The 26,017-nt window shown below is 53.3% G+C and overlaps 2 protein-coding genes across 5 annotated transcripts; one reads left to right on the plus strand and one right to left on the minus strand.

Annotated features, from left to right (window-relative positions):
• Positions 1–16,315, plus strand: IL27RA (interleukin 27 receptor subunit alpha). Of its 3 annotated transcripts, XM_032313310.1 has the most exons (14): positions 2–250; positions 720–837; positions 4,022–4,179; positions 4,271–4,428; positions 5,847–6,006; positions 6,108–6,181; positions 9,103–9,286; positions 9,381–9,569; positions 11,495–11,596; positions 11,672–11,830; positions 14,452–14,577; positions 14,960–15,053; positions 15,236–15,329; positions 15,456–16,315. In XM_032313310.1, the coding sequence occupies exons 1-14, from the start codon at positions 157–159 to the stop codon at positions 15,708–15,710; spliced, it is 1,965 nt and encodes a 654-aa protein (XP_032169201.1). In that variant the 5' UTR covers positions 2–156; the 3' UTR covers positions 15,711–16,315. The 3 variants fall into 3 exon arrangements, with proteins under 3 accessions (XP_032169216.1, XP_032169210.1, XP_032169201.1); XM_032313325.1 differs by lacking the exon at positions 14,452–14,577 and having other exon boundaries at positions 1–250; XM_032313319.1 differs by lacking the exon at positions 11,495–11,596 and having other exon boundaries at positions 1–250.
• Positions 16,314–24,769, minus strand: PALM3 (paralemmin 3). 2 transcript variants are annotated; one of them, XM_032313296.1, is made up of 7 exons: positions 24,557–24,767; positions 22,075–22,123; positions 20,943–21,023; positions 20,236–20,378; positions 20,024–20,108; positions 18,382–18,427; positions 16,314–18,267 (listed from the first exon to the last, which is right to left on the minus strand). In XM_032313296.1, exons 1-7 carry the CDS (start codon positions 24,595–24,597, stop codon positions 16,550–16,552), a joined length of 2,163 nt encoding a protein of 720 aa, XP_032169187.1. In that variant the 5' UTR covers positions 24,598–24,767; the 3' UTR covers positions 16,314–16,549. The 2 variants fall into 2 exon arrangements, with proteins under 2 accessions (XP_032169187.1, XP_032169181.1); XM_032313290.1 differs by having other exon boundaries at positions 16,314–18,427; positions 24,557–24,769.
• Between the last annotated feature and the right edge of the window lie 1,248 nt (positions 24,770–26,017).

The following is a 26,017-nucleotide window of genomic DNA, read 5'->3' on the forward strand; positions in this document are numbered from 1 at the left end:
AGGGGCGGGGTCCCGGAGTGCAAGGTGCGGAGGCGGCTGGGAGCTGAGCGACGCTTCCCTTCGCCGCTCGCTCGTGGGGCGGGAGAGCCAGGCGGGCGGCGCGGCCGCGCTGGGCCGGGCAGGGCCGGGCAGGACTCGGGGGCGCGGTGGGGCGCCATGCGGGGGCCCCTGGCCCCCCTCTTCGGGCCGCGGCCGAAGCTGGTGCTGCTGCCCCTGCTGTTGCTGCTGGCCCACCGGACTCGGTCCCGGGGTGAGTTGTGAAGCGAGCTCGTGTCAGGCGCCCTGCCGCCGCGATCGCCGCGAGAGCGCCGAGCCTCCGCGTGCACCGCAAGTTTGCGGAACGAACCCCGGAGGGCCAGATGCCCCTCTGCACCTCCCCGGGCAGGGACCGGGCGGAGAGACGAGTTGGCGAACGGGGTCGAGGGTGGGGGGTCGGCCGCGAGTTGGGAGCCCGAGGCCCACGGGTGGGGTGGAGGCTCTAGGGGTGGTAACAGGATGTGGCTGGCAGAGGGAGGGGAGGAGTTATGCCCAAAGACTGGGGAGGGGTATCCATCGCCCCCTTCCTGCTGCTCTCTCCGGGAAGGGACCCCCGGATCGCCCTGCACAATTGGCAGAAGTCGGGGGAAATTCAGGTTCTGGGATGTGCAGGATGGGGGAATTGAGCCCTTTCCCTCGGACTCCCTGCGCGCCCCCACCCCCACCCCCGCCTCCCTCTCCAGACAGCCCTGGGCCACTGCAGTGCTTTGGAGTTGGACCCTTGGGCGATCTGAACTGCTCGTGGGAAGCTCTTGGGGACCTCGGAGCACCCTCCACGCTGCACCTCCAGAGCCAGAAGTAGTGAGTACAACCGGCTGACGTGGGGAAACTGACGCTTTAGAGGGTGGCCGCTCAGGTCCTAGCATACTCGGGTTGAGAGGACCCCAATAGTTCTGCTCCGTAGTCCTCCCCCTCTCAAGCCCTTGATTCAAGGTTTCAGCATTTCCTTGTGTGACCCTAGACCAGTCACCGACCGCTCCCCCCCCCACCCCCGTCAAAAGATGATGATAAAGAAACCTGCCTCCCAGCGTTGGTTCAGAGGGTTCAATGAATTAGGCATCAGCAAAGAGAAATTGCTTAATAATTAGAAGGTGTTTTTTTTTTTTTATTGCTGTGTGACCTTAGGCAAGTAACCTAACTTCTCTGAGGGTATAGAAAGGTAATTTGGTCTGGTGCCAGGGATGCAGCAATGAAAGAGGCAGTCAGAAAGCCTGTCCCTCGTGGAACCTGGCCCTCATGGAGTCAAGCGGAGACCTAGGTTCCCTCATGATGAAGCACAGCTGCAAACTCGAATTTATTTCACATGTGGCTACTTGAGGGAGGAGTAAAAGGGGCATTGAAAGGTGGGAACCACAGTGGGGTGGGTGGGGTGGTTTTTATTTATTTATTTATTTATTTGAGAGAGAGAGAGAAATAGAGGGTGAGCAAGCACACAGAGGGAGAGAGAGAAGCAGGCTCCCCACTGAGCAGGGAGCCCCATGCAGGGCTCAATTCCAGAACCCTGGGATCATGACCTGAGCCAAAGGCAGACGCTTGACCAACTGAGCCAGCCAGGCACCTGGTTTTTGTTTTTTGTTTTTGGGGAGTTTTAAAAATAGATTTTATCTATATATTTGTCAGAGAGAGAGAGAGAGCGCCCAAGCAGGGGGAGCTGCAGGCAGAGGGAGAAGCAGGGGCCCAATGCAGGACCCTGGGATCATGACCCAAGCCTAAGGCAGACACTCAACAGACTAAGCCATCCAGGTGCCCCTTGTTTGTTTGTTTTTAATGATGGTAAAATACTCATAAAATTTACCATCTTTTTTCTCAACCATTTTTAGTGTTCAGTTCAGTGGCATCAAATACATTCACATTGTTGTGCAATCATCACAGCCATTCCGTTCCAGAGGGGCCTAGTTTTAAATAGTGTAGGGTAGAGGAGTCGGAGAAGGCCTCCCCCTTTCTTAATGAGATAGATCCACATCACATAAAGCTAACCCATTTTTAAATGAACAGTTCAGGGGGCGCCCGGGTGGCTCAGTTGGTTAAGCGTCTGCCTTCTGCTCAGGTCATGATCCTGGCATCCTGGGCTCAAGCTCCATGTCGGGCTCCCTGCTCAGCTGGGAGTCTGCTTCTACCTCTCCCTCTACCCCTCCCCCTGCTCATGCTCTCTTCCTTTCTCTCTGTGGCAGATAAATAAATAAAATATTAAAAACCCAAACAAACAATGAACAATTCAGTGGCGTTTGGTACATTCACAGTGTTGTGCAACAACCTCCTCTGTCTAGTTCCAGAACATTCTCATCACCCCAAAAGGAAGTTCCATCCCCATTAGCAGCCACTCCTCATCCTCCTCCCCCTGCCCCCTACCAGCCCCTGACAAGCACCACCCTGATTTCTGTCTCTATGGATTTGCCTGTTCTGAACATTTCCTATAAATGGAATTATAAGAAATGTGGCCTTTCATGTGTGGCTTCTTCCACTTAGTATGTTTTTGAAGTCCAGCCACATAGTAGCAGGAATCAGAACACCCTTCCTTTTTTATGGCTAAGTGAGACTCCACTGTATGGATCTATCACATGTCGGGTATCCACTCATCTGTTGGTAGATATTTGGTTTGCTTTCATCTTTTGGTGATTGTGACTCGCACTGTTATGAACATGCATGGCCAAGTTCTTGAGTTCCTGTTTTTCGATTCTTTGGGGTCTGTGCCTAGGAGTGAAATTGCTGGGTCCTATAGCAATTCTGTGTTTAACTTTTTGAGGAACTGCCAAACTGTTTTCTGCGGCAGCTGTGACATTTTGTATTCCCTCCAGCAGTGTACCATGGCTGCAGTTTCTCCACATCTGCACCAGCACCTGCGTTTTTGTTGTTACTGCTGTTTTATGAAGGCCTTGTTCTGAACTTTTGAAATCTAATCCGTCAGGATATCCTAAACACCGCTCACTGTCACCCGCATCTGGTCTGTCAGCAAGCCTTGCTAGTTCCACCTTCTACATCATCCAGAATCTGACTCGCTGACAGGCCCTGGTCCACCCACCCTGGTCCAGCCCCCATCCACTATGGCTAACCTGGGCCATGTGGTCAGTCACCTCTCCTGGGGCCCCTGGCCTGCACCTTCCAGCCCACAGTCTGTTCTTCGCCACAGCCGCCAGGGGGCGCCCGTGAACATCCGCTTCAGAGCCCATCTCTGCTTTGCTTCCGGCCCTCCAGGGGTCCCACCTCACTGGGGTAAAAACCCCAGTCTTTCCTGTGGCCTGCTAGGCCTTGCAGTTTGCCTTTCGCCTCGCTGCCCTCGCCTCCTCCCACTCTCCCCCTCACTCATTCCACTCCTGCCGTGCGGGCCTCCTCCTTGCTGTTCCTCAAACACAGTCGTGAGTGTACCTCAAGGCCTTTGCACTCCGGAAGGCTGCTTTTTCCTGAAATGCTTTCCCCCAGGTACTGCATGGCTCCGCCCTCATGACCTTCAGGCCTTTGTACAAAAGTCTCATCTGAGAGATCTCTGACCTGAAACAGCACTCATTCCTCACCGGCCTGATGATGTTATCATCCGTTACATACGTTAGGGATTCTGCCTCCCACACAGGAAGAGCAGCTCCAGCCTTGGTCGTAGCTCTGTTCCCAGCTTCTATGAGAGGGCCTGTCAGTATGTATCTGCTGACTGGATAGTTGCGTAAGGGCAAATGGCGTACTTATAAGCAGGTGCCAATGAAGACAGTAAGCAACGCTCGCATGACATGTACTGGGCAGCCAGTGCGGTTTTAAACACATTCCTTTTATTGTCTCATCGATTGCCCTCGCTCTCCAGCCCTTCAGCAGGTCCTGCTATTACCCTCGTTTTGTAGATGAGGACACAGGCACAGAGAAGTCAAGTCAGTTGTTCAAGGTCACACAGTTCTGAAGTGGCAGAGCTGGGATTTGAACCCAGGGAGAGGAGTTATCATTATGGCTCTGGCCCCACACCGATATACCCCACACCCCGTCATCCCCACATCTCTCCTCACAGCCATTCCAAAAGAACGTGGACCGTGCCAGTGCCCGCCGGGCAGAGCTGGGTGACCATTCCGAGGGAACAGCTGACCATGTCTGATGAACTGCTTGTCTGGGGTACCAAGGCAGGCCAGCCTCTCTGGCCCCCAGTCTTCGTGAATCTGGAAACCCGAAGTAATCGGCGGGATGTGGGGGGGGTGTGCTCTATGTGGGGTGGGTGGTCCCTGAAGTCCTGGCTTAATGCACCTGGCCTCCCCTTCCTCAGTGAAGCCAGATGCACCCAGGCTGTACCCTGACGTGGACTTTTCAGAGGATGAGCCCCTGGAGGCCACTGTCCATTGGGCCCCACCTGTGTGGCCACCCCATAATGTCATGGCCTGCCAGTTCTACTATCGAAGATGCCAGGGGACGGCCTGGACCCTGGTGAGTGTCAAGGGCCCCCCGTTTTCCTCACTGTCTTCCAGGCAGGGCCCAGGACATTATCCCCAAATCAGAAACCCAGCCCAGGACCTGTTCCTTACTTGCCCTTAGGATCTGTCCACATCTCACACAAAAGGCCTGTACGTGCATCTTGTTCAGCTAAAAAAATCACCCCCACCACCAAATAATCTAAAATTCCATGCAGTCCCGATCCCAAATTCCACTTGGAATTTTTGAGAAACTCCGTAAACGTCCTCAAACATTGTTGTGAATGAATAGAAGTTCTCCAATAGCTTACATTAACCTTAAAATTATGAAACCCTTCCAAGAACTCTTTGAAGTGGGTGCATTTTATACCTACCCATTTTACAGATAAGGAGCAAGGTTTAGTTTAAACACCTCAAAATAATGAATAAAGGCAGCTGACATTTCTGAGCACCTGGTATACATCAGGTCCCAAGCTAATTGCATGGATTATCTTGATGAGTCCCTCCCCACCTCCCTTTATAGTAGATGCTTTTATTTATTTATTTGTATGTTAATTTTTGTTTATTTTAAGTAAGCTCTGCCCCACCCATGGGGCTCAAACTCAGGACGCCAAGACCAAGAGTCGCATACTCCACTGACTGAGCCCGCCAGGCGCCCCTATAGTAGATGCTTGTAAGATTTTTATTTCATAGCTGGGGGAGCCAACCTCAGAGAAGTTAAGCACCTTAGCAAGCTCACACAGCAAGAAAAATGGAAGAGAACTTTAGAGCAAGGAGACCCCAGAAGGAGTTGGGGGACCAGCCCCTGTACTTAGTACAACCCAGAAGTTACCAGGATCATTTCCTCTCATATCTCATTGGCCAGAGCACAGTCACATGGTCTCACCTGATTGTAAGGGAGGCTGGGAAATGGAGTCCTTACTCTTGACAGCTGCGTTTCCAGCTGATATTCAGAGCTTCCATTTCCAAAGGAAAAAGGGTGAGAATGAATATTAGGGATAACTAATAGTCTCAGCTGCAAAACTTTGCCATGTGGAAGACAGTTGTCACTGTGATTATTCATGCAATTCAGAGAAATGCCGAGATACAGGCTTTGGAATCTGACTGCCCGATTATGACTCTCAGCTCCAGCATTCATCTGCTTTGTGGCCTTGGGCAAGTCACTTCCCCTCTCTGGGCCTCAGTTTTCCTCAACTGTAAAATGGGGATAATGATAAAATTTACTACCTACTGCTATACATGACCCATAGGGTGGCTAGTTTGTCTCTTCTTCTTGCCTGGGATGGTCCCAATTTCAAATACAAAAGCTCTGTGTCCTGAGAACCCCAGGGTTTGGAACAAAGCAGGCTAGTTGGAGTCTGCTGACTGACATATCGGGTCAAGTACTCTCAACTCAGTCCTCGGCTTCATTGCTCTTTCCTCTCTATCCCCCAGCTGGAGCCGGAATTGAAGTCCATTCCCCTGGCACCTGTTGAGATTCAGGACCTGGAGCTGGCCACTGGCTATGAGGTGCGGGGCCGCTGCCGAATGGAAAAAGAAGAAAATCTTTGGAGCGAGTGGAGCCCCGCTTTGTTCTTCCAGACACTGCCCTCTGGTGAGGATCTCCAGGCTTGCCCCTGTAACCTCGTCTTCCCTCCTGGCAGTATGTACCCCTAGGCCCCTCTGATTTGTACCCCCTTTCCTCATCCTTGACAGCTCCAAAAGATGTATGGATATCTGGGAACCTCTGTGGGACACCAGGCAGACAGGAACCCCTGCTTCTGTGGAAGGTGAGCTATGGAGAGGGGTTCCATTCTTTCTGCACGCATCAGGAAACCCCAGATAACACCAGTGTAAACAAGACGGCGGTTCCAGTGCCGCCTTCTTGAGATTGCTCCAAGGCTCCAAGGAAGGGATGCTCAGAGAGGCCCTGGCATAGTGCTGGGCACAGAGCTAGCCTCCACCCATGTCAGCTGCTTCTGGGAGATCTGCGCTGAGACATGAAGGTGTGTACAGATGTTCCAAGCAGGGGGGAACAGCAGGTGCAGAGGTTTGAAAGCCAGACTAGGCTCAGCTCCATAAAATACAACACAGTGTGCCAGGGCTTGAATGCTAGTGTCAGAATGACATTAGGAGATGATAGACAATGATGCAGCCGTCCTCACTGATCCAAATCCGTTGAGCATCTGCTATGTTCCAGGCATTGCTAGGCCCTGGCTCACAGTAAATAATGGCAAGGAACAAAACAACAGAGCCCATACCCTCTTGGGCCTCACATTCTAATATTAATTTTAACCACATGTAACACAGACCTCTTACTATGTGCCAGGTTCTAGCCTCCATGCTCCTTTATATTAACTGACTTTACAGATAAGAAAAATGAGACACACTGGGGCGCCTGAGTGGCTCAGTGGGTTAAGCCTCTGCCTTAGGCTCAGGTCATGATCTCGGGGTCCTGGGATCGAGCCCCACATTGGGTTCCCTGCTCAGCGGGGAACCTGCTTCCCCGTCTCTCTCTGCCTGCTCCTCTGCCTACTTGTGATCTCTCTCTCTGTGTCAAATAAAATCTTAAAAAAAAAAAGAGAGACACAGAGAGGTTGCTTCAGACACAACTGGTTAGTGGCAGAGCTGAGACTCACACCAATTCACAGCCTCAGTGTCTTTGTCATAACACATACTTTGTTAACACCCCTTCACTATGCTGAAATGAAATACATAGATAACCCATTTTTCTCGTGTCTTAATGAATATGTAATAAAGTGTTCTAATTGTAATATTCTGTGGAAGAGAAAGGGAAAATAAAGTAACTGCATATGGCAATTATGCAGCCCAGCAATGTGAGAGGAACACTAAATCTGTATGTACCTAATAATATGGCTTTAAAATACATTTAGCAAAAATTGACAGAACTACAAGGAGAAATACATGAATCCACAACCGTTGTGGGAGATTTTAATATACCCCATCAGGGATTTCATAATAGATGGAAAACAAGTGAAGATCTAGAATACTTGAACAGGTGATTAACAAACAGCCTAATGGACTTACATAGGAAACGTCAGAATATGCCTTTCTTCCATATATAATTAGGATATTTACCAAAGTTGAGCACATGTCAGGCCATAGATCCAGTTTCCAGGGATTTCAAAGGCGTGAGGTGATGCAGGGCACATTAAAGAATTTTCTAATTAGAAAACAGATTGTGGGGATGCCTGGGTGGCTCAGTTGGTTGGACAACTGCCTTCGGCTCAGGTCATGATCCCGGAGTCCCGGGATCGAGTCCCGCATCGGGCTCCCAGCTCCATGGGGAGTCTGCTTCTCCCTCTGACCTTCTCCTCGCTCATGCTCTCTCTCACTGTCTCTCTCTCTCAAATAAATAAATAAAATCTTTAAAAAAAAAAAAAAAACACCAGATTGTGGCATGCCCGGGTGGTTCAGTCGTTAAGCGTCTGCCTCTGGCTCAGCTCATGGTCCCGGGGTCCTGGGATCGAACCCCGCACTGGGCTCCGTGCTTGGCGGGAAGCCTGCTTCTCCTTCTTCCACTCCCCCGCTAGTGTTCCCTCTCTCACTGTGTCTCTGTCAAATAAATAAAATCTTTAAAAAAAAGAACAGAGATTGTGCTGCGAATTGATCATAAAAACTGCCTAGAAAGTCCCCATGTATTCTGAGTACTTTTTTTTTATAGATCATATTTATTGAGACAGGAGATCTTTTTTTTAATGATTTTTTTTTTTTTTTTTTTTGAGAGAGAGAGATCACAAGTAGGCAGAGCAGCAGGCAGAGAGGAAGGGAAGCAGGCTCCCTGCTGAGCAGAGAGCCCGATGTGGGGCTCGATCCTAGGGCCCTGAGACCATGACCTGAGCTGAAGGCAGAGGCTTAACCCACTGAGCCACCCAGGCGCCCCTGATTTTGTTTTATTTTTTTTATTTGACAGACAGAGATCACAGGTAGGCAGAGAGGCAGGCAGAGAGAGAGGAAGGGAAGCAGGCTCCCTACTGAGCAGAGACCCTGGGGCTCGATCCCAGGACCCTGATTCAGGGCTCTATCCCAGGACCCTGGCCTCATGACCTGAGCCAAAGGCAGAGGCTTTAACCCACTGAGCCACCCAGGTGCCCCTATTCTGAATATTTAAAAATTCAGTGAGCATTAAAACCAGGGTCCCCCCCCCCGCCCACAAAGATTTTGTCTTAGTATATCAAAAGGAGTTTGGTTCTAGGATCAGTTAACATTATTAGACAGGATAATCATCTACGAAAGTTTTTCCTCTATACAACAGTAGGAATTTTGAAATCCCAAAGAATTGCACAGGACACAGACTAGGATGAGGCAAGCAAGGCAGACTCATATAAGGGCAGGGTCAGATCCTGTCTGTACTTCAGATCTTGAAATTTAGTTTGTCGTGGGTTCTTTGCCCTTGATTTTGATTGATTAAAATATAATTTTTCTTGGTTACTGGGTTTTTGGTAACCTCCCCTTTAACTTTTGCATCCAAGGGGAGCGTCTTACTCAGTTCGCCCTAGTGTGGGTCCTGGAACTGTATTCTAATGTCACCCTTGCCACTGAGCTCCCCGAGACTTAGTTTCTTCATCTGTAAAGTGGAGCCAACAGAAATATTCCACTGACTGGTTTGTGAGGTGGCCCTCACTGAGATATACAGGATGTGGATCTGGTAGATGGGAGATCCTAACCCCTTCTTCCTCTCATCCCCCAGGACCCGGGGCACTGCGTGCAGATGAGCTATAAAGTTTGGTTCCAGGCTGAAGGCCAGGAGCTGATCCAGAAGACGGCTCCCTGCTGTAGCTCCTTCGTCCCCGCCCTGGCCGAGTGGGTTGGGGTGTCTGCCATCAATGCCACGAGCTGGGAGCCTCTTACCAACCTTTCTTTGGCCTGCCTGGGTAAGAGGCTGTGAATTTCCTCAGAGCGGTGCCCTGGAGAGGGAGGCGGGGACTTCCTGAGAGAACAGCCAAGACTTCTCCAACCCCCATCTAGGTCCAGATCTCGCCCCCCGAGGCGTGGTGGTCAGCAGCATTGCGGGCAGCACAGGGCTGCTGGTGACTTGGCAGCGGGGGTCTGGGGAGTTGCAGGAGCACGTGGTGGACTGGGTTCAAGACGGGGACCGCCTGGAGCACCTCCGCTGGATCCGGCTCCCCCCTGAGAACCTCAGTGCTCTGTTGCCAGGTGAGGCTGTGGGACACCTAGGCTTCCATCCCAGCTCCTGTCCAGCAGACTGATTCGTGGACCTACAAGAGGGAGTGTTGTGGTTAAAATATCATTAATTTCTGCAAGCAGTGTTCACTGACCACTCACTGTGTGCCTGGCCATGTTCTAGACACTGGTGTGCAGTGACAGCAGCTGCTGCCTATTGGCAATTACCAGCAGCATTAAAGTATTCAAACTTCCTTATAAAGTAAGTTTCTGTTATTATCCTGCTCAAGGTAGAAATGAAGAAAAAGGCCAAGGGAGGTGAAGCAACTGACCCGAGGCCACACAGCAAATAGATGGTAGAACCAGGATTTGAACCACATACTCAGGCCCCTCAAGCCAGGCCCTGAACCGTCACACCACTCACTCTCGAAGCAACATCCCCATCCTCATGGAGCTGACTTTCTTGTGGAGTGAGCAGCCCAGTGAAACAAACAATAACAAAACAAGTACATCCATAATGTAATTGGGGGGAAAAAGAATAAAACAGGGAAAAGGGAAGGAGGGAGGTTGCTATTTTAGAAAGAAAGGTTTTTAGAAAAGGCCTTCCTGGAAAAGCAGCATTTGAACCAAGACCTGAAGGAGGAGAGAGGGGGAGCTATGAGGAAGTCTGAGGGAAAAGCAAGAGGGAACAGGCAGTGCAAAGGCCCAGAGACAGGAAAGTGCCTGATGTGTTAGAACAGTGGGGAGGCCTGCATGGCTGGAGTGGAATGAGTGAGGGGGAGAGCGGGAGGAGATGAGGGTGGGGAGGTGCAGTTGTACAAATTGTGCAAATTGTGCAAGGCCTGAACCGTCACACCACTCACTCTCGAAGCAACATCCCCATCCTCATGGAGCTGACTTTCTTGTGGAGTGAGCAGCCCAGTGAAACAAACAATAACAAAACAAGTACATCCACAGGAGGGACTTGGGCTTTTGCTCTGTGTGAGGTAGGAACCATGGAGAGTTCTGAGCAGAGGAGGGATATGCCCTGACTCTGTTGCTTACGGGTGATCTCTGCCTGCTCTCAGGGGGAATGGATCAGGGAAGGGGTGAGGGCCATACCGGGTAGGAATTGAGGAAGGGAAATAAGCAGGCAGGTTCTGATTGGAGGTCCTGGGGCAGAATTTTGGGGATCCGTTTGGATACATTGTGTTGGAGATGTTCATCCAAATGGAGGTGTCCATGGGGCTGTTGGCTACTCGGGTCTGGGGGCTTACAGTGAGTTCTGGGCTGGGGTGTGGCATTGGGGAGCCCATCCTTGGTGTAAAGGACTTGGGAGAGCATGGAAAGGTATTGAGTGAAACATTTAGGAAGGAGGAGCTCTGATTCTGGAAATTTCCCATTTGGGGAAGGCCAGGCAGCAGCAGTAGGTTTTGTGAAGGGACCTCAGGACCCTCACCCACCATGATGGGTGGTGTGCAGGCCCCACCCATAGCCTGGTGTTTGAGCATCTCCCAGCCTCTGGTACCCGTCTTTCCTGGCTTGAAGGCTTTCTCTGGTCACTGAAGAATTTTGCCTATCTGAGAAGCAGTCTGGAAGTGCTGGTGAATTAAGTCGCCCCAGAGGCAGCCCTTCACCAATTACAAAGTGTTGGTGGATAAATATCCCAGCTTCCTCCCTCCTTGGTTCGCCTCACTTTCCGGCAATCTGCTCTCTGCTGCCTCCCAGAGGTCGCCAGCGGGATTGCGCTTCCAATGCCTGCATTGCGAACTTGTTCTCATTTACTGGCGGCCTTTCTTTCCCTATTTCACTTCCCAGCTGCCCTGTTGGCATTCTGTGGGGTTACCACCCAGAACAATTACTGTTACCCAAATATTTATCTCAACGAATTTTCCAGGAGACCCAAATGAAGACGTCTACCGAGTAGAAAATGAGTAGGGGAGGGAGAGCCAACTCTGTCTTTCTCCTCCACCAACCAGGGAATTTTGAAGGAGGGGTCCCCTACCGAATCACAGTGACAGCAGTCTCTCCTTGGGGCGTGGCCCCTGCCCCCTCAGTCTGGAGGTTCAGAGAGGAACTGGGTAAGTGGTGGAGCTGGAGAATGGAGTGACCCCCTGGAACTCTAGCTGGCCTTGACCCACTGGCTTTCTCCCCAGTGCCCCTAGCTGGGCCGGTGCTTTGGCGACTCCAGGATGCCCCTCCAGGGACCCCTGCCATAGCCTGGGGAGAGGTCCCAAGACATCAACTCCGGGGCCATCTCACGCACTACACTGTGTATGTACAGAGCGGGACCAAGCCTACTGTCTGCATGAATGGTGAGTTTCACCGCCTCCTGCCCCCGGCTCCTAGCCCCGCCCCCAAGACCCACCCATCAGTCTACCCCGCCCTCATCCCCCGATTGGCCCCTTTGGTTCCCTCTCAGCGCCTGGGAAAATTTGTGATGTCGTCTGTTCCCTAGTGGACAATAACCCTTGTGGCTATCAACATAATGGACTGTCATTTGACCATTAAAAATGAAGTCTCTGATCTATATTTATTGATATTGAAAGATGCCTGTCATGTTCATTAAATGAAAAAGATAAAAAGATGACACAACTCCATGAGATGGTTCCATTTTTGTAAAATAAACCTGGCATTGTGCAAAGCAGAGGCACAAATGTGAAAACAAATTGCCCACAATGTCAACAGGATCACAGGATTATGTATGACTTTTCTTTTTCATACCTTTGGGTATAGGCTACATTTTTACTCCGAACGCATATTCCTTTTTAGAAATATTGTTATTCCCTTTTTTTGTTCCTAATTATAAAAGTTATCTGTGCTTATTGCCATAGCTGACACATTAAAGGAATATGTCATTGAGAATATCAGCATTCTCGGGGCACCTGGGTGGCTCAGTCGGTTGCACAACCAACTCTTGATCTCGCTCAGGTCATGATCTCAGAGTCACAGGATCAAGCCCCACGTTGGGCTCCCCACTTGGGAGGAAGCCTACTTGGGATCCCCCCCACCCCCCCACCATGCTCTGTCTGTCTCTCTCTCAAATAAATAAATATATAAATCTTAAAAAAAAAATACCAGCATTCTCATAATTTTGTTGACACTGATAATGCAGCTTCCAGATTTTTCCATGTATCTATTAACACTGAGATAGGAGTTGTGTTCTTTTTTCTTTTCTTTTTTTAATTTGACGGACAGAGATTACAAGTGGGCAGAGAAGCAGGCAGAGAGAGAGGGGGAAGCAGACTCCCTGCTGAGTAGAGAGACTGATGTGGGGCTCAATGTGGGGCTTGAGCCCAGGAACCTGAGATCATGACCTGAGCCAAAGGCAGAGGCTTTAACACACTGAACCACCCAGGCGCCCTATCTTTGAAGATTTTAAACTTTGTATTATAGAAAATTCTAGCACACACCAAAGTAGAGAGACTAGTATAATAAACCCTGGTGTGCCCACAGGTGTCAACAAACTACTTCCTGCCAACCTGCTTTCATTCTATCCCCTGCACTTTTTTTTCTAGAGTCTTCAGTGTCATTTTACCCCTCATTACATCAGTGCTTTGGCATTTGTCTCTGATAAAGCCTATTTTTTAACATAATTACTTTGCCATGATTGCACATTACAAAAGTATGTATGGATCATTAGAATAAAATTTTTGTTTTTCTATTTTTTTTAGGATTTTATTTATTTTTTTGAGAGAGTGTGTGTGTGTCCATGAGTTGGGGGAAGGAACAGAGGGAGAGAAGCAGACACCCTGCTGCCTGCCTCGGGGCTCTAATCCTAGGATCCTGAGATCATGACCTGAGCCAAAGTCTGATGCTTAACTGACTGAGCCACCCAGCTGCCCCATTTTAAAATTTTTTAGATTAAAATGTTTATACATATCTAGATTATTAAATATATATACATTTAATATTATTATTAGCATTATCATTTTTTTAAAGATATTATTTATTTATTTGACAGAGAGAGATCACAAGTAGGCAGAGAGATAGGCAGAGGGAGGGAGGCAGGGTCCCCGCTGAGCAAAGAGCCCAATGCGGGGGCTCAATCCCAGGACCCTGGGATCATGACCTGAGCCAAAGGCAGAGGCTTTAACCCACTGAGCCACCCAGGTGCCCCTATCATTATCATTTTGGGAGGGAGAGAGGGAGAAAGGAGGTAGAGGAAGAAAGACTCTTAATCAGGTTCCATGCCTAGTGTGGAGCCCAATGCAGGGCTCAGTCTGAGGACCCTGAGATCATGACCTGGGCCAAAATCAAAAGTTGGATGCTTAATCACACCCAGGTGCCCCTGGATTATTATTTTAAAAAGATGACAGTGTTAAAGACTATAGTTTGGCCTCGGAATCTCTTATGACTGTGATGTTTTGCAACTTTCTTTTTTTCCCCTGATGATTTAACTTGAACATCTTTCTTTTTTGTTGTTGTTGGTTTTTTTTTTTTTTTTTGGACATCTTTCTATGGCAGTAGAGCCCAATCAGTGTTCATGTCTCCCATAATCCTACAACGAACCGAAAAGCTACCCCTCTTTTGGCTTAAAAGCAAAAAAGCACCATTTAGTAAAAATAAGTAAACAGATATAGTTCTGCGAGGTGTGCTTCTCCCCACCTACAGAGAATCTCCATTCACTGGAGATTGCCCATGTGCATATGGGCAATAGGATGCTCATTCTTTCTTTTATTTATTTGAATATATATCATTTTTGAGGGCTTTCTGTGTGCCAGCCACTGATCTAGGTGCTGGGAATACAGCCCTTGTGGAGTGAACTTTCTAATGGTCAGGGAAGTCCTCACTGAGGAGGTGAAATTTGAGCAAAGACCTGAAGGTGGGAGCAATGTGGATATCTGGGGAGAGTGTTGCAGACAGAGGAAGCACATGCAAAGGCCCTGAGGTAGGATTTGACTGCCTCCCCAACCTCTCTGGGTGTGTCCTTCAGTGAGCCGCAGCACCCGGAACATCACCCTGCCTGACCTTCCCTGGGGTCCTTGTGAGCTGTGGGTGACCGCATCCACCAACGCAGGACAGGGGCCACCAGGTCCCAGCCTCCGGCTTCACCTACCAGGTAGGGGGGAGGGGTGGGACTGCCATAGGAGGGGCCCTGCTCAGTTTCAAGGAGATAGGGGTTTCAGTGAGTGAGCAACCTTTTGACTTGGGGGTTGTTACTGATGATGCCTCAGGGGTATTCGGATCCTACTAAATACGTTGGATTATCAAGCAGTGTGTCTCTGACCCTTTCACCCATCCCTGACCTTGACCTTTCACCCGTGACTGTTTTATTCACAAGCCCCACTCCCACCCCAAGATCTCCCCCACCCTTAGCCCCTACCCACTCATAAGCCCCACTCCTTTACCTGCCTCCGGCACCCAAACCCGGCCCCATGTGTGCTCCTTTCCTGATCCCTCTCCCATCCCTGGTATCCAAATGTTCTGCCCCTCTGCCTCAGATAACAGCCTGAAGTGGAAAGTTCTGCCGGGTGTCTTTCTCCTGTGGGGCTTGCTCCTGACCGGCTGTGGTGTGAGCCTGGCCACATCTAGAAGGTGAGGCTGTCAGACATGTGGGTCTTTGCCCAGGTGGGGAGGACAGTTGGACACTAGCTAAGCTTTGGTGGGGGGCAAGCGGTAAGGGAGCGCCTCAGGGTTCTGCGGATATTCCTGGGTGCTGCAGACTGGGCCTGGGTATCAGGTCACTTAGGTTCTCTGCCCTCTTACCTGCTTCCCAGGTGCCTCCACCTTCGGCACAAGGTACTGCCCCGCTGGGTCTGGGAGAAGATTCCTGATCCGGCCAATAGCAATTGTGGCCAGCCCCACGTGGAGGTGAGCGGAAAAGCCTGGCTTGTCTGGGCCGTCTGGGAGGTTGGCGAATGAGGGGGTCAGCGGGGAGTGGGTGGGAGCAGGCCGGGGAGAATGGGGACACAGAATCCCTGTCTCTTTTCTTTCCAGGAGGTGCCTCAGGCTCAGCCCCCCAGGGACTTGCCCATCCTGAAAGTGGAGGAGATGGAGCCGCTCCCGGTTATGGAACCCCCCCAGACCTCCACCCAGCTGGGCTCTGGCTATGAGAAACACTTCCTGCCCACCCCCGAGGAGCTGGGCCTTCTGGGCCCACCCCCAGTTCCCAAATTCCGGCCTGAACCCAGCCCAGGCCAGGAGAGGGGTGCCCATTTGACAGACGAAGACACTGAGGCTCAGAGAGGCTGAGTCACTTGCCTGAGGACACCTAGCCAGGAAGAACAGGTTGAAGGACCCCTACAGAGGGAGGGTCTGGCCCTCTGGGGAGTATATGGATGGAGGAGGGAGCAAAGGAACGTGTGTGAAATCGAGTGGCAGCTGCCTCCCCAGATCTGTCCTGCTGCTGTTAACAGAAACGGCAGCTGGGCGTCCCCGCTGTCCCACCTGCAGCCATGCGCAGCCCCGGATGGAGTTCCCGCCGACGGACTGCGGGCAGGAGTGCCGCGGGCTGATGCCCAGACGAGGCCCAACGGGGTCTGGGCTCTTCCACACTCACCCTTGCCCATGAGCTGGACACGCGCGTGCCCGCCATCCCGCCTTAACTGTACGGGAGAAGGTGGACCACGAAGAGGAAAGGAACCTCCGTTCCAAGTGACTGTGTGACTGTGTGACTCCAAGCCACCCAGAGAAACACCCTTGTATGTTTTTGTAGCTCCCGTAGCTGGGGCACTGTGTCCGGCAGCCATGTCTGCTCACACCGACTCCCTGACGCCAGCGGGAGTGAAGCCCTTGCTCTCTCCCCCCGGGAGGTGGTGAGGGGGATCCGTGCCAAGAGCACACACGCTCAGACTGTCCGGATGCTTGAACGTTTTATTTTCAAGTATAAAGGCTTTGTCGTAGAAGGGGGCCAGGGTCACAGGCAGTGGGAAGCGTCCAGAAGCCCGGGAGGAGGTGACGTGCGGGCCAGCTGGCTCCCAGGTGGCCCAGCCAGCCCGGTGGCGCCCTGTCTGCGCCGGGGACCCGCTGCTGGATGCCGAGAGGCCGAGGTAGCTGTGAGAGGAGCCGGACATGGGGTGGAGGGCGTGGGCTCACATGACCGCACAACACTGGCACGTCTTTTGCTTAGGCCCGCTTGCCTCTTCGCCCTCGGGAGGGGCAGACGGCTCGGGCTGCCGGGCAGGTGCATAGGTGGGCACAGGCCGGGCACTGGGGTTGGCCCGAGGCCCTTGCGCCCGAAGCAGTGGCTGGCACTCCGCAGGCTGCTCTGGGGCTGGGGTCTCTGCCAGGAGGGGGGTGGTGTCCCCCGAGGGGCCCTGACCCTCAGCAGGGGTTTGGGGCCTTACAGATCCCTCCTCCAGGGAGCCTTCCTGCTTCTCCTGGGGCTGTGGATCTTCCTCTTCTGGCCTTGACTCTTCCTTGGCCCCCACGGGAGCCCCTGCCTCACTCACCTCCTCTGCCTGACATTCCTGTCCACCCTCAGACTCTCTCTGCTCTTCCAGACTCAGATCTTCCTTGACTGCTTCGGTCTTCTCAGCCTCCAGTGGCGCCTCATCTCCCCCTCTCTCAGCCTCCGGTGACTCCTCGCCTTCTTTCTCGGCCTCCAGTGGCGCCTCACCTCCGGTTCTCTCTACCTTCGGTGACTCCTCGCCTTCCTTTCTTTCCAACGCGCCTGGTTCTTCAGTCACCTCTAGCTTTTCCTCCTCTCCTCTCTGCTCTACTCCCAATGGTTCCTCGTCTTCCTTCTCTGCCTCTGGCTCTTCTGCATTTTTCAGCTCTACTTGCAGTGGCTCCTCGCCTCTTTCCCTCTCTGCCCTCAAAGGTCCCTCAACTGCCTCTCTTGCTACTGACAACAGTTCCTCAGCTGCTTCCCTTTCTGTCCCCAGCTTGTCCTCACGCCCCCTCCTCTCTGCTTCCAAGGAGTCCTTGCTTCCTTCCCTGTCCGCCATCACAGACATGTCTGCTCCTTCCTCCTCCGTCCCTGCCTTCTCCTCACTCCACTCCTTTCCTCCGCCCACTGGTTCCTCTGCTTGGCCACTCCCTGCCTCCCCAGCTTCCTCCCCTGTCCCCCTCTCTGCCCCCAGTGGACTCTCAGGACCTCCCCCCTGTCCCCACATCCTGGGCCCTTCCAATCGCTCCACCCCCAGCTCCTCCCAGTCCTCGCTGAGGGTCACCCTCTCCACCCAAATGAAAGACCCCTCCTCTCCTCCAGAGCCCCCTGGCCCATCAGGGCTGCCCCTGGGAACACCTTCTCCAGGAGCTGCTCCTTCTAGTGTCACCTGAAGAAGCCTCGGTGAGCTGGCCTGCGCAGCCTTCTGGCCCCCGCCCAGCTCCCCTGTGGCCTCTGAGTCCCCACTGTCTGGCCCTCCCACCCCCTCCCAGACCACCTCCACAATGCCCCTGTCCTCCTTCACCCAGGAGGGGAGCTCTGGGCAGCTAGCTTCCTGCCTGTCCCCAATGGCCTCCAGCACCATCTCCTCTACCTTAGCCTCTAGCTCTGGGCCCGTGGCCGCCGTGGCACAGTCCTCCGTGGCCCTCAGCCCCTCCCATACCACCTTCACCACACCCGCTTTGGCCTCGTCCACGCCCCCCTTGGAGGCTGCCAGCGCCTGACTAGGCTCCTGCTCTGGAGGGGGGCTGAGTCCAGGGCAGGGGCCATTGGCTTCTGAGGAGGCCCCTGCTGCCCCAGGGAACAGCCTCAGGGCTGACGGAGCCCTGACAGCCTCATCTCGGGCCTCTGAGGGGGACTCTGAAGACGTGTCCACTGGTCCAGCTGGTAGGGAGGCTCTCTTGTTCAGATCAGCGTGGTCTTGGGGAGTGACAGGAGGAAAGGAGAAGAAACGGGGCGACAGAGTGAGATTGTGGCCCCCTAGATTCAGACCCCTCTTCTTGGGACCCCCAGACCTGGAGCACAAACACCCACCTGTGGGACCTGCCTCCACCGTAGGCTGGGAGAGAGGTCGGTGACCCTGCAGGGATGGCAGAGACAAGGTCAGGCCAGCCCGTGTCTGTACCTGCACGCGGGTACCCTCCCCTGCTCAAAACACCCTCAATGCACCCCCCCTACCCCGCCATCACATTCAGGATCAAACCCTCAGCCTTCCTCACTGGTCCAGGGCCTCACACGCAGTAGGTGCTTGTCAATACTGTGTCTGTGAGCCAATAGCTGTGTATTAGGGACCTACTCTGTCACCTACTGAGATTGCCGTGGACAAGGGACACTTAAGCCTTTTGCTTGGGGGACTTACATTCCAGGGGGGTAAAGTATAAACAAAAACAAATATGTAATGCCAGGGAGTGAGAAAGACTATGGCAGAAAAAAAATAAGCAGGAGGAGGGGCTCTCAAGGAAGTGACACTGAACAGCGAGAGACCCAAAGGGCAGGAGGAGACAGCCTTAACTCAAGAGGTACATAAGGGCATTCCAAGCAGAGGAGAAAGCAGGTGCAAAAGCTCTGGGGCTGCAATGAGCTACACAAGTTCAAGGACTGCAAAAGAGGCTCAGCATAGCTGGAGTGGGGCAGGGTGGGGAGGGACAGTGAGAAAGTATGAAAATGGGCTCAGGGAGGGGAGTGGGGGGGCAGCCAAGCCCCAGGGATCTCCTCATAGTTCTCTGATCTTATTCCCTTTCCGGCCTCCAGGCCTTTATGTGGGCTGTTTCCTCTGCCTGGAATTCCCTTTCCACTCTTGCCTGGTGGTCCCACTCAGATTCCATATATATGGCACTGCCTCCAGGAGGCCTTCCCTGAACCCCCAACCTTACTCAGGGGATTCCTCCGTGCTCCTCCCCTGCCCAGGGCTCCCCCCATCACAGACTCTTGGATGGTGAGCTCCCGTGGGCCAGGAATCCTTTCTTGCGCCTCTCTGGCAAGGAACTCCCAGCCAGTGTTTAAAACCTAACAAGTGCTGCTTCCCACATCCATAAACAAGTCTGCTTCTCCCTCTGTGCTCTGAAACAGGCATCTGGGAGCTAAGCTAAGGCACCAGGAAGAGCCAGAGGTTGTGGCCCCTGCTCTTCCCTATGGCCAGGCACAAATGTTGGCAGATCTTTGGACTTCGGGGACAACCCAGAGATCCAGATTTTAATGTAAGGTTGTCAAAAGCCTGTGTGTTGCGTAGCATGCATGCAAAGCGTATCTTAATAAAAGTGCTGCTAAAACGAAAGCCCGTGTGGATGCCTCCAATTACAAGAGCATCTCATGGTGACCCACTTCCCACTCTGAGGCCACATTCCATGAGCACTGCCCCCCCCCCCCGCGCTTTTTCTCACCCCATTCCTTGTTCTGGCCTTAAGAGCAATCCTATGGCAGAATTCTTCCTCGGGCCTGTTCCTAGTACAAAGCCATGATCTTCTTGACCCTCCCCCTCACCTCCTCCCGCCCTATGCTGCTGCTGTTCTCATTTTGGACATAGGGAAACTGAGGCTGGAGCAAGAAATGCGACTTGTCCAAGACCACAGAGCTGAGCAATAGCAGAGGACTCCGTGGTTAAACTGCCGTTGGAGAAATCGTGCTTTTGTCCCTGCTGGCTGCCTCCCCGCCACCCATTGGCTCCCCAGCCCCTCACCTGTCTGCGCCAGGTGGGCCTCCCTGAGGGCTTGTGCTGGGCACCTGTGGACGCACTCTGCAACAGCTGCAGCTGGGACTGGAGTCTGAGGAAGAGAGGAGCTGCTGGGAGCCAGGACCCCAGGCTCAATGCTACCCCCACACACCCTTTGCCGCCTCCTTGGGGTGGACCTGGGGACCTGGCCTAGCCTGGCTGGCAGGGGCTTGACTCACGTGAACAAGCTGTCTTCCAAGTTCCGGATTCGGGCCTGAGCCTGGCCCTCCGGTGACTGGGGGTCTTTCGAGGTGGAGTCCTCGGGCCGCTCCGTCCCCTCAGCCGCCCCATCCATTAGCCAGCGCTCCCGGAGAGACTTCCTCTGGGCATGGGAAGGTAGCTGTGCATAACGACTACCCCACCCCATGTCCCGTACCCTCCTAATCCCCGAGGTAGAGAAGAGTTCTTATTGCCCAAAACCACCCGGAATGGGGCAGATATTTCTCCTTCAGGGTGGGAATATGATACATGCCTTCACTGTGCACCCCCAATATTGCCAGGTGGGACAGACACCCCCACTACCAGCCCATAGCTCTTCCAGCCTAAAACAAAACACCCATCATTTCCCCACCCCTTCCAGCATGGGACAGGCGCCCCCAGAGGTGAAATCACTTTTGGCCCCTCCCTATACCCACGATGGGCAAACACCTTCACTGTTCCCATACTCTGCCCCCAAAGGTGGTGCAAATGTCCCCATCACCACCACCGCCACCTACCCTCCCAGGCTGAGGAAGAATGCCTCCCCCCCCCCCCCAAGCTGGAACCCATGCTCCCAATTGCTCCCCCAAATTGGACACAGGCTCCTATGATTCCCCCCCAAACTGACTCTCATAGGCACCCCCACTTTATTGCCCAGGCTGGGCAGGCGCCCCTGCCCGCCCCCAACCTTGAGCCGCTCCACGCGGAGTTTCTCCTCTTCCAGCTCCCGGCGCGCGGCGCAGATCTCCTCCTGCAGCCGCCGCTTCTCCTGCGCACAGAGGACCGGGAGCTGCCCGCGGGCCGGGCGGGGCCGCCGCCTCCCTTAACGCCTTCCCTCCTCCGCGGGGCTCGCGGGGGTTCCCGGGGCTCCCGGGGCTGCGAGCCGGGCGGGGCCGCGGAGCGCACGTCGGGGCCCCGGGCTGGGAGGGGGCTGCGGAGGCGCTGACTCAGCAGCGGGTGGGGGCGGGGCGGCGGGGGCGGGGCCGGCCGCGCCCGGGATGCTGCGGAGGCCTAGCCCGCGCGGAATGGGGGGTCTGTGGAAGGGGATGGGGACGGGGCCTTGGAATGGAGATCTACAAGGGGGACCAGGCTGTGAGGGTCCGAGATATGGAGTTACAGAGAAAGGGGCCCAGAGAAATGGGGGTCCAGATGTCGATATCAGAGGGAGGAGACTGTGCGATGGGGGTTCCGGAGAGGTGCCGTCGTGAGTGTCCAGAGAGACAGGGGCGTAGAGATGGGGTCCGGAGAGATGGAAATGCAGAAATCAAGGGCTGAGAGATGGGAGTTAGTGGGATGGGGGTTCAGAGGGATGTGGTACAGATATGGGTGTCAGAGGATGGGGGTTCAGAGAGACCAGGGTGTAGAGATGGGGTCCAGAAAGATGAGGTGCAGAAGAGGGAGATCAGAGACATAGGGATTAATAAGATGGGGGTTCACAGGGATGGGATCTAGAGAGATGAGGATCCAGAGATGAGGGTCTAAGAGATGGGGTTCAGACATGGGGTGTTTGGGAGACAGGGGTTCAAAATGGAGCATCGGATGTGGATTCTGGGAGTGTGGGGTACACGGCCTCACCATTCTGGGGGTGGGGGTGGCCAGACAGACGAACTAGGGAGCAGAGGGAGTGGCCTGAGGATTTAGGTGGGGTGCCCTGGGCAGGGCTGGAGCTGAGGGTGCCTTCCCGCCCTCCCCACCACGTACACACACTTCACAGCGTCAAGCCTGCTTCCCAGATTGAGAGAGAGTTGAGGAAGAGACCTGGGACAAGAGTAGGAGGGCCCAGGACGCCGGGTGGAGTGCAGTAGGAGGGCTTCACTTACAGCGATGACCTCTAGCCGCTGCCGGTAGAGGGAGCTCTCGGCCATGGGCCTGTGGGGAAAAGGCAGAGACTGCGGAGGGGGTCTCCCAGGGCCAGGCCCGCATCTGGCCACCTCCTGAATGCCCCTCTCTGAGCCAAGATCCGTGAGTTGCTTGGAAACCAACCGAAGCCCGCATTTTCCTCTATTTCCCCTTTGCAACTGAAAGGAGTTGGGGGAGAGCTCAGGGGTTCTTTGGAGGGTGGGGGGGGAGAGCAGAGACCAAGACAAGTTAAACTAACGCTCTTCCTAGGCCTGATATCTTCTCTCTGAGCCTCAGTTTCCTCATCTGTAAAATAGGCTGGGATAGCTTGATTCTCACCTTGCAGAGAGGTGCCCTTGCAAGGAAATATCCATGCAGGAAAAAACAGGACATAGTGTTCCAAAAACAGTAGTGTCATTTATTATTAATAATGTTAGTAATTCCCGTGATTAATAATGTTTATGGTTAATTATAAGAACCAGTCCAAGGCTGTCCTACAGACACTCTCAAATCCTGCCAGGCCCCTAACATGCTGTGTGTCTCTTTCCAATTCCACACCTTCTCCAGACCTCTCGGCTCCTACCTAAGATACCTTCAGCCCTGGGGGATGAGGGAATCTGGGGAGAAAAGTGGCATCCCACATGCCATTGCCATGGTTGCTCTGGAGCTACCTGCCAACTCCCCTCCCTGGGAGCAAAGGTTACCAGGTCATGTAGCCTAGCACTGGACTCTGAGCTGGGAGGAGGCAGAGGGGTCTTGGTGTTTAAGGTTTAACCTGAGCTCACCCTATCACTGACCTCCATGGAGGACCCCAGGATTCCTGCTTCCCAGCCTACAGAGCCACCCCTTCTGTGGGACAGTCCTTGTCACATGAACCTATACACAGATGTGCGTTAAGTGCCCACTATGTGAATGGGCTTCACAGGACAATATCTGGAAGGATCTATCTATTTACCTGTTGTCCCTGATATGTAGCCCTGGGGGGATGGCACGGGACAAGCCCTCAAACATTTATTAATTTGAGCACTAACTCTATTGGTGAGCATTAGCTACATTGCCCAAACTCTGCTGGGGCCCCCCAAATCCTCCCTGGCCACACCATGAAGACATAATAATGCAGGGCTTACTACCTATAGTGCTCTAAGGGCTCTAGAGGGTTTCTGATAGACTCCCACAGTCACCTCTGCCTCTCCCTCCCTGCCCTGATCTTGAGACACTAGTCCACTCTTCGCTGAGTTGCTATTCTGAGAATAAAACCAGCCAACCATGATTAGCCAGCACGTACAGTGTGCCAGGTGCTGTTAAATGCTTTGCCTCTAGCAATTCATTTAATCTTCCCAGTGATCCTGGGAGGCAATAGTACCATTGTCCCTATTTTATGGATGGGGAAACTGAGGCTCCAAGAAGTGGTGAAAAGACTCATCTAAGATCACTGAATCAGGTGATCAGAACTCAGGGGTCTCAGGCCCAAAACACTAGAAACACTGCAGGTAAGAGGGGTCTAGGCACCCTCTTCTTGGCAGCCACGAGGCTAGAGATCAGCCTGAGGGTTCCCGACTTCAGTTGACCTAGGGGGCTAATGTCATGCTTAATAGGGTATCCCAAAGGGAGCCCAGGCCCCCTGCTAATAAGTTTGCCCTTGGGGGAGGACTAAACTTCCCCCCTCTGCTGTCCCATTCCCAAGATGTAATCTCCCTGCCTCTTCCTTGCTGGGGGGGAGGTGTGTGGAGATCGGGTTCCCATTGCTAAGCAACCAGGTTTGTAGTTGGTGAATAATGCAACGGGGGACCCAAAAGAGTGAGCAACCAAATTGGGGTCCCTGGGGGAAACGCTTACCCAGAACTCTTAACAAACCTCTGGAGCCCCTCCCCCCTCTTACTTTAAAATGACCTCAAACCTTGAATATTAAAATCCTCTGCGCACCCAGTTTGATAGTGTTCATCTCCAACTCTATACGAACAGTGTTCGTGGCCGTGGCCTTTTGTCACCAGGAACAGCTGGTGGCCATTTCACTAAGGAACTAAGGTTTCGATTTTGCCATCATCTTTCCCAGTTTAGGAGCTGTTAACTTTTTCTGTTATATCTCAAGCAATTCTTCCCACCTGGGACACTGAGGGATGTTTCTCGAGGCAGAACATGGGAGTGAGGGACCCTGGTATTTCCCGCCACTGTCCCCCTCAGTCATAGCCCCACCCCCAGGCTGGACTTTGAGCTTGAAGACTGCCTGCAGAAAATCTCTGGAAAAAGGAGGTGGGGGTCCACATTTCCCACCTGATTCTCTGCGGAGGGGGACATGAAGAGCCTGCGGGTTCGGCCACCTCTCTCCATTCCCCCTAGGGCCCTTAGAGAGGCCAGGCTGGAGCTCTCACCTCCCCCCCGCCCCCGGAAAGGCCAGTGTCCTCCAAGGAACCCCTCTCAGACCCTGCCCACCAGCCACCCCCACCCCCGACCCCGGACACTTACATGGGTGTGGCTGGAGACCACATCTGGCTCTGCAGGGCCATCTCTGCCCAGAAGCCCACCTTCAGGTCTCCAGGATCAGGACCCACCACCCGTTTGCCTGAAGGTCCCTGGATGCTGTGACTTGGCTGGTGGGAAGGGGGGGCTGCAGGAGGGCACTGGGAGAGCTGGTCCAGCTGGTTTGGGCCAGGAGGCAGGAGACGCAAGCACGAGGCGCGAGGGGGGCTGGGGGCTGGCGGGCAGTTCTGGGGAGGTACTATCAGCTGTCCTGATAAATTATTTACCAGCCACTGGCCTCCTTGCTGCACTTGGCTGGCTCGAAGCAAACACCCTCTCACATGCATGGTGCAGGGTGTGGGTGAGAATGGGGAGTCACTTACCCCCTCCAGAGGACGACACCTGTCCCTGGCACCCCAGATGCCTTAAGTCCAGCTGCCCACCAAGGGTCACCAGCGTGGCACATCACACATGTGGGATACTCTTATAAATGACTAATCGCCCCTTCTTGGACCCTGGCTTTGGGGTGGGAAGGGAGGGTCTGATCAGGCTAAGGGTTTCTGGAGACCAGAGGCTGAGCACTATGGGAACCAGCAGGCCTGGCCCCTGGGTAACTGTGGTTGACTTGCCCCAGGTTTCTAGGACGTGGTTTGCCCTTTGTGAAACGGGAGAATTAGACCAAGTGGCCTCCAGGACCCTGACACCCTTTAGAGGTTTTAAGAGTTAGGGGTAGAGCAGTGGTGAGAAAGGTCCAGAACACTTCCTACACAAATCTTCAGGGTTCCTGTTCTGTCCTACCTATCCTCTTCTTAAAGGTCCAGCACCCCGTTTCTCAGGAAACAGCATGCCTCATTTACCCTTTTCCATTTGGGGAAATCATCTCCTACTTTCCAGACTCTTTTCCCAGTCCTTCCCCCATCACAGTCCTGGTCCTGCGGTATAATTTTCTTTAAAGATTTTATTAATTTATTTGACAGAGACAGACACAGCGGACACAGTGAGAGAGGGAATATCAGCAGGGGGGCCTGGGAGAGGGAGAAGCAGGCTTCCCACTGAGCAGGGAGTCCAATGTGAGACTCAATCCCAGGACACAGGATTAGGATCAGGACCTGAGCTAAAGGCAGATGCTCAACTGACTGAGCCACCCAAGCGCCCCAACTCAGCATAATGTTTTTAAGATCCCAGGAGCCCAAGGCAGATGCTTAACTGACTGAGCCACCCAGGTGCCCCCTCTGCTGTGCAATTTGACCTGAGCCTCAGTGAGAAAGGACTTTGACCCAGCTTGGACCTTCCCCACGTGACAAAGGGAATGTGTCTACCTAACTCTCCCCTCCCTCTTTTAGATCTTACTTGGGGTACTCAGACCCCAGAATTCCCTGTCCAAATGGTCCTGAGCTCATCGATAAGGCCTCTGTGCCTCTCAAATGCTGTCCATGCAGCCAGGGTGCACCTTACCCCTACCTCCAG

This window comes from Mustela erminea, chromosome 1 (assembly GCF_009829155.1).
Source record: "Mustela erminea isolate mMusErm1 chromosome 1, mMusErm1.Pri, whole genome shotgun sequence".
In the NCBI taxonomy this organism is placed as follows: domain Eukaryota; kingdom Metazoa; phylum Chordata; class Mammalia; order Carnivora; family Mustelidae; genus Mustela; species Mustela erminea.

What these genes read in the sequence shown, in the direction of transcription:
- IL27RA (XM_032313310.1), top strand. Translation starts at nt 157, where the DNA reads ATGCGGGGGCCCCTGGCCCCCCTCTTCGGGCCGCGGCCGAAGCTGGTG. An exon ending in CCTTTCTTTGGCCTGCCTGG is followed by an intron (nt 9,287 to 9,380) that starts GTAAGAGGCTGT and finishes ACCCCCATCTAG; the next exon opens with GTCCAGATCTCGCCCCCCGA. An exon ending in GTGGCCAGCCCCACGTGGAG is followed by an intron (nt 15,330 to 15,455) that starts GTGAGCGGAAAA and finishes TTTTCTTTCCAG; the next exon opens with GAGGTGCCTCAGGCTCAGCC.
- PALM3 (XM_032313290.1), bottom strand. Translation starts at nt 24,597, where the DNA reads ATGGCCCTGCAGAGCCAGATGTGGTCTCCAGCCACACCCAT. An exon ending in AGCGGCTAGAGGTCATCGCT is followed by an intron (nt 21,024 to 22,074) that starts GTAAGTGAAGCC and finishes CTCTGTGCGCAG; the next exon opens with GAGAAGCGGCGGCTGCAGGA. An exon ending in GGCCCACCTGGCGCAGACAG is followed by an intron (nt 18,428 to 20,023) that starts GTGAGGGGCTGG and finishes CCATCCCTGCAG; the next exon opens with GGTCACCGACCTCTCTCCCA.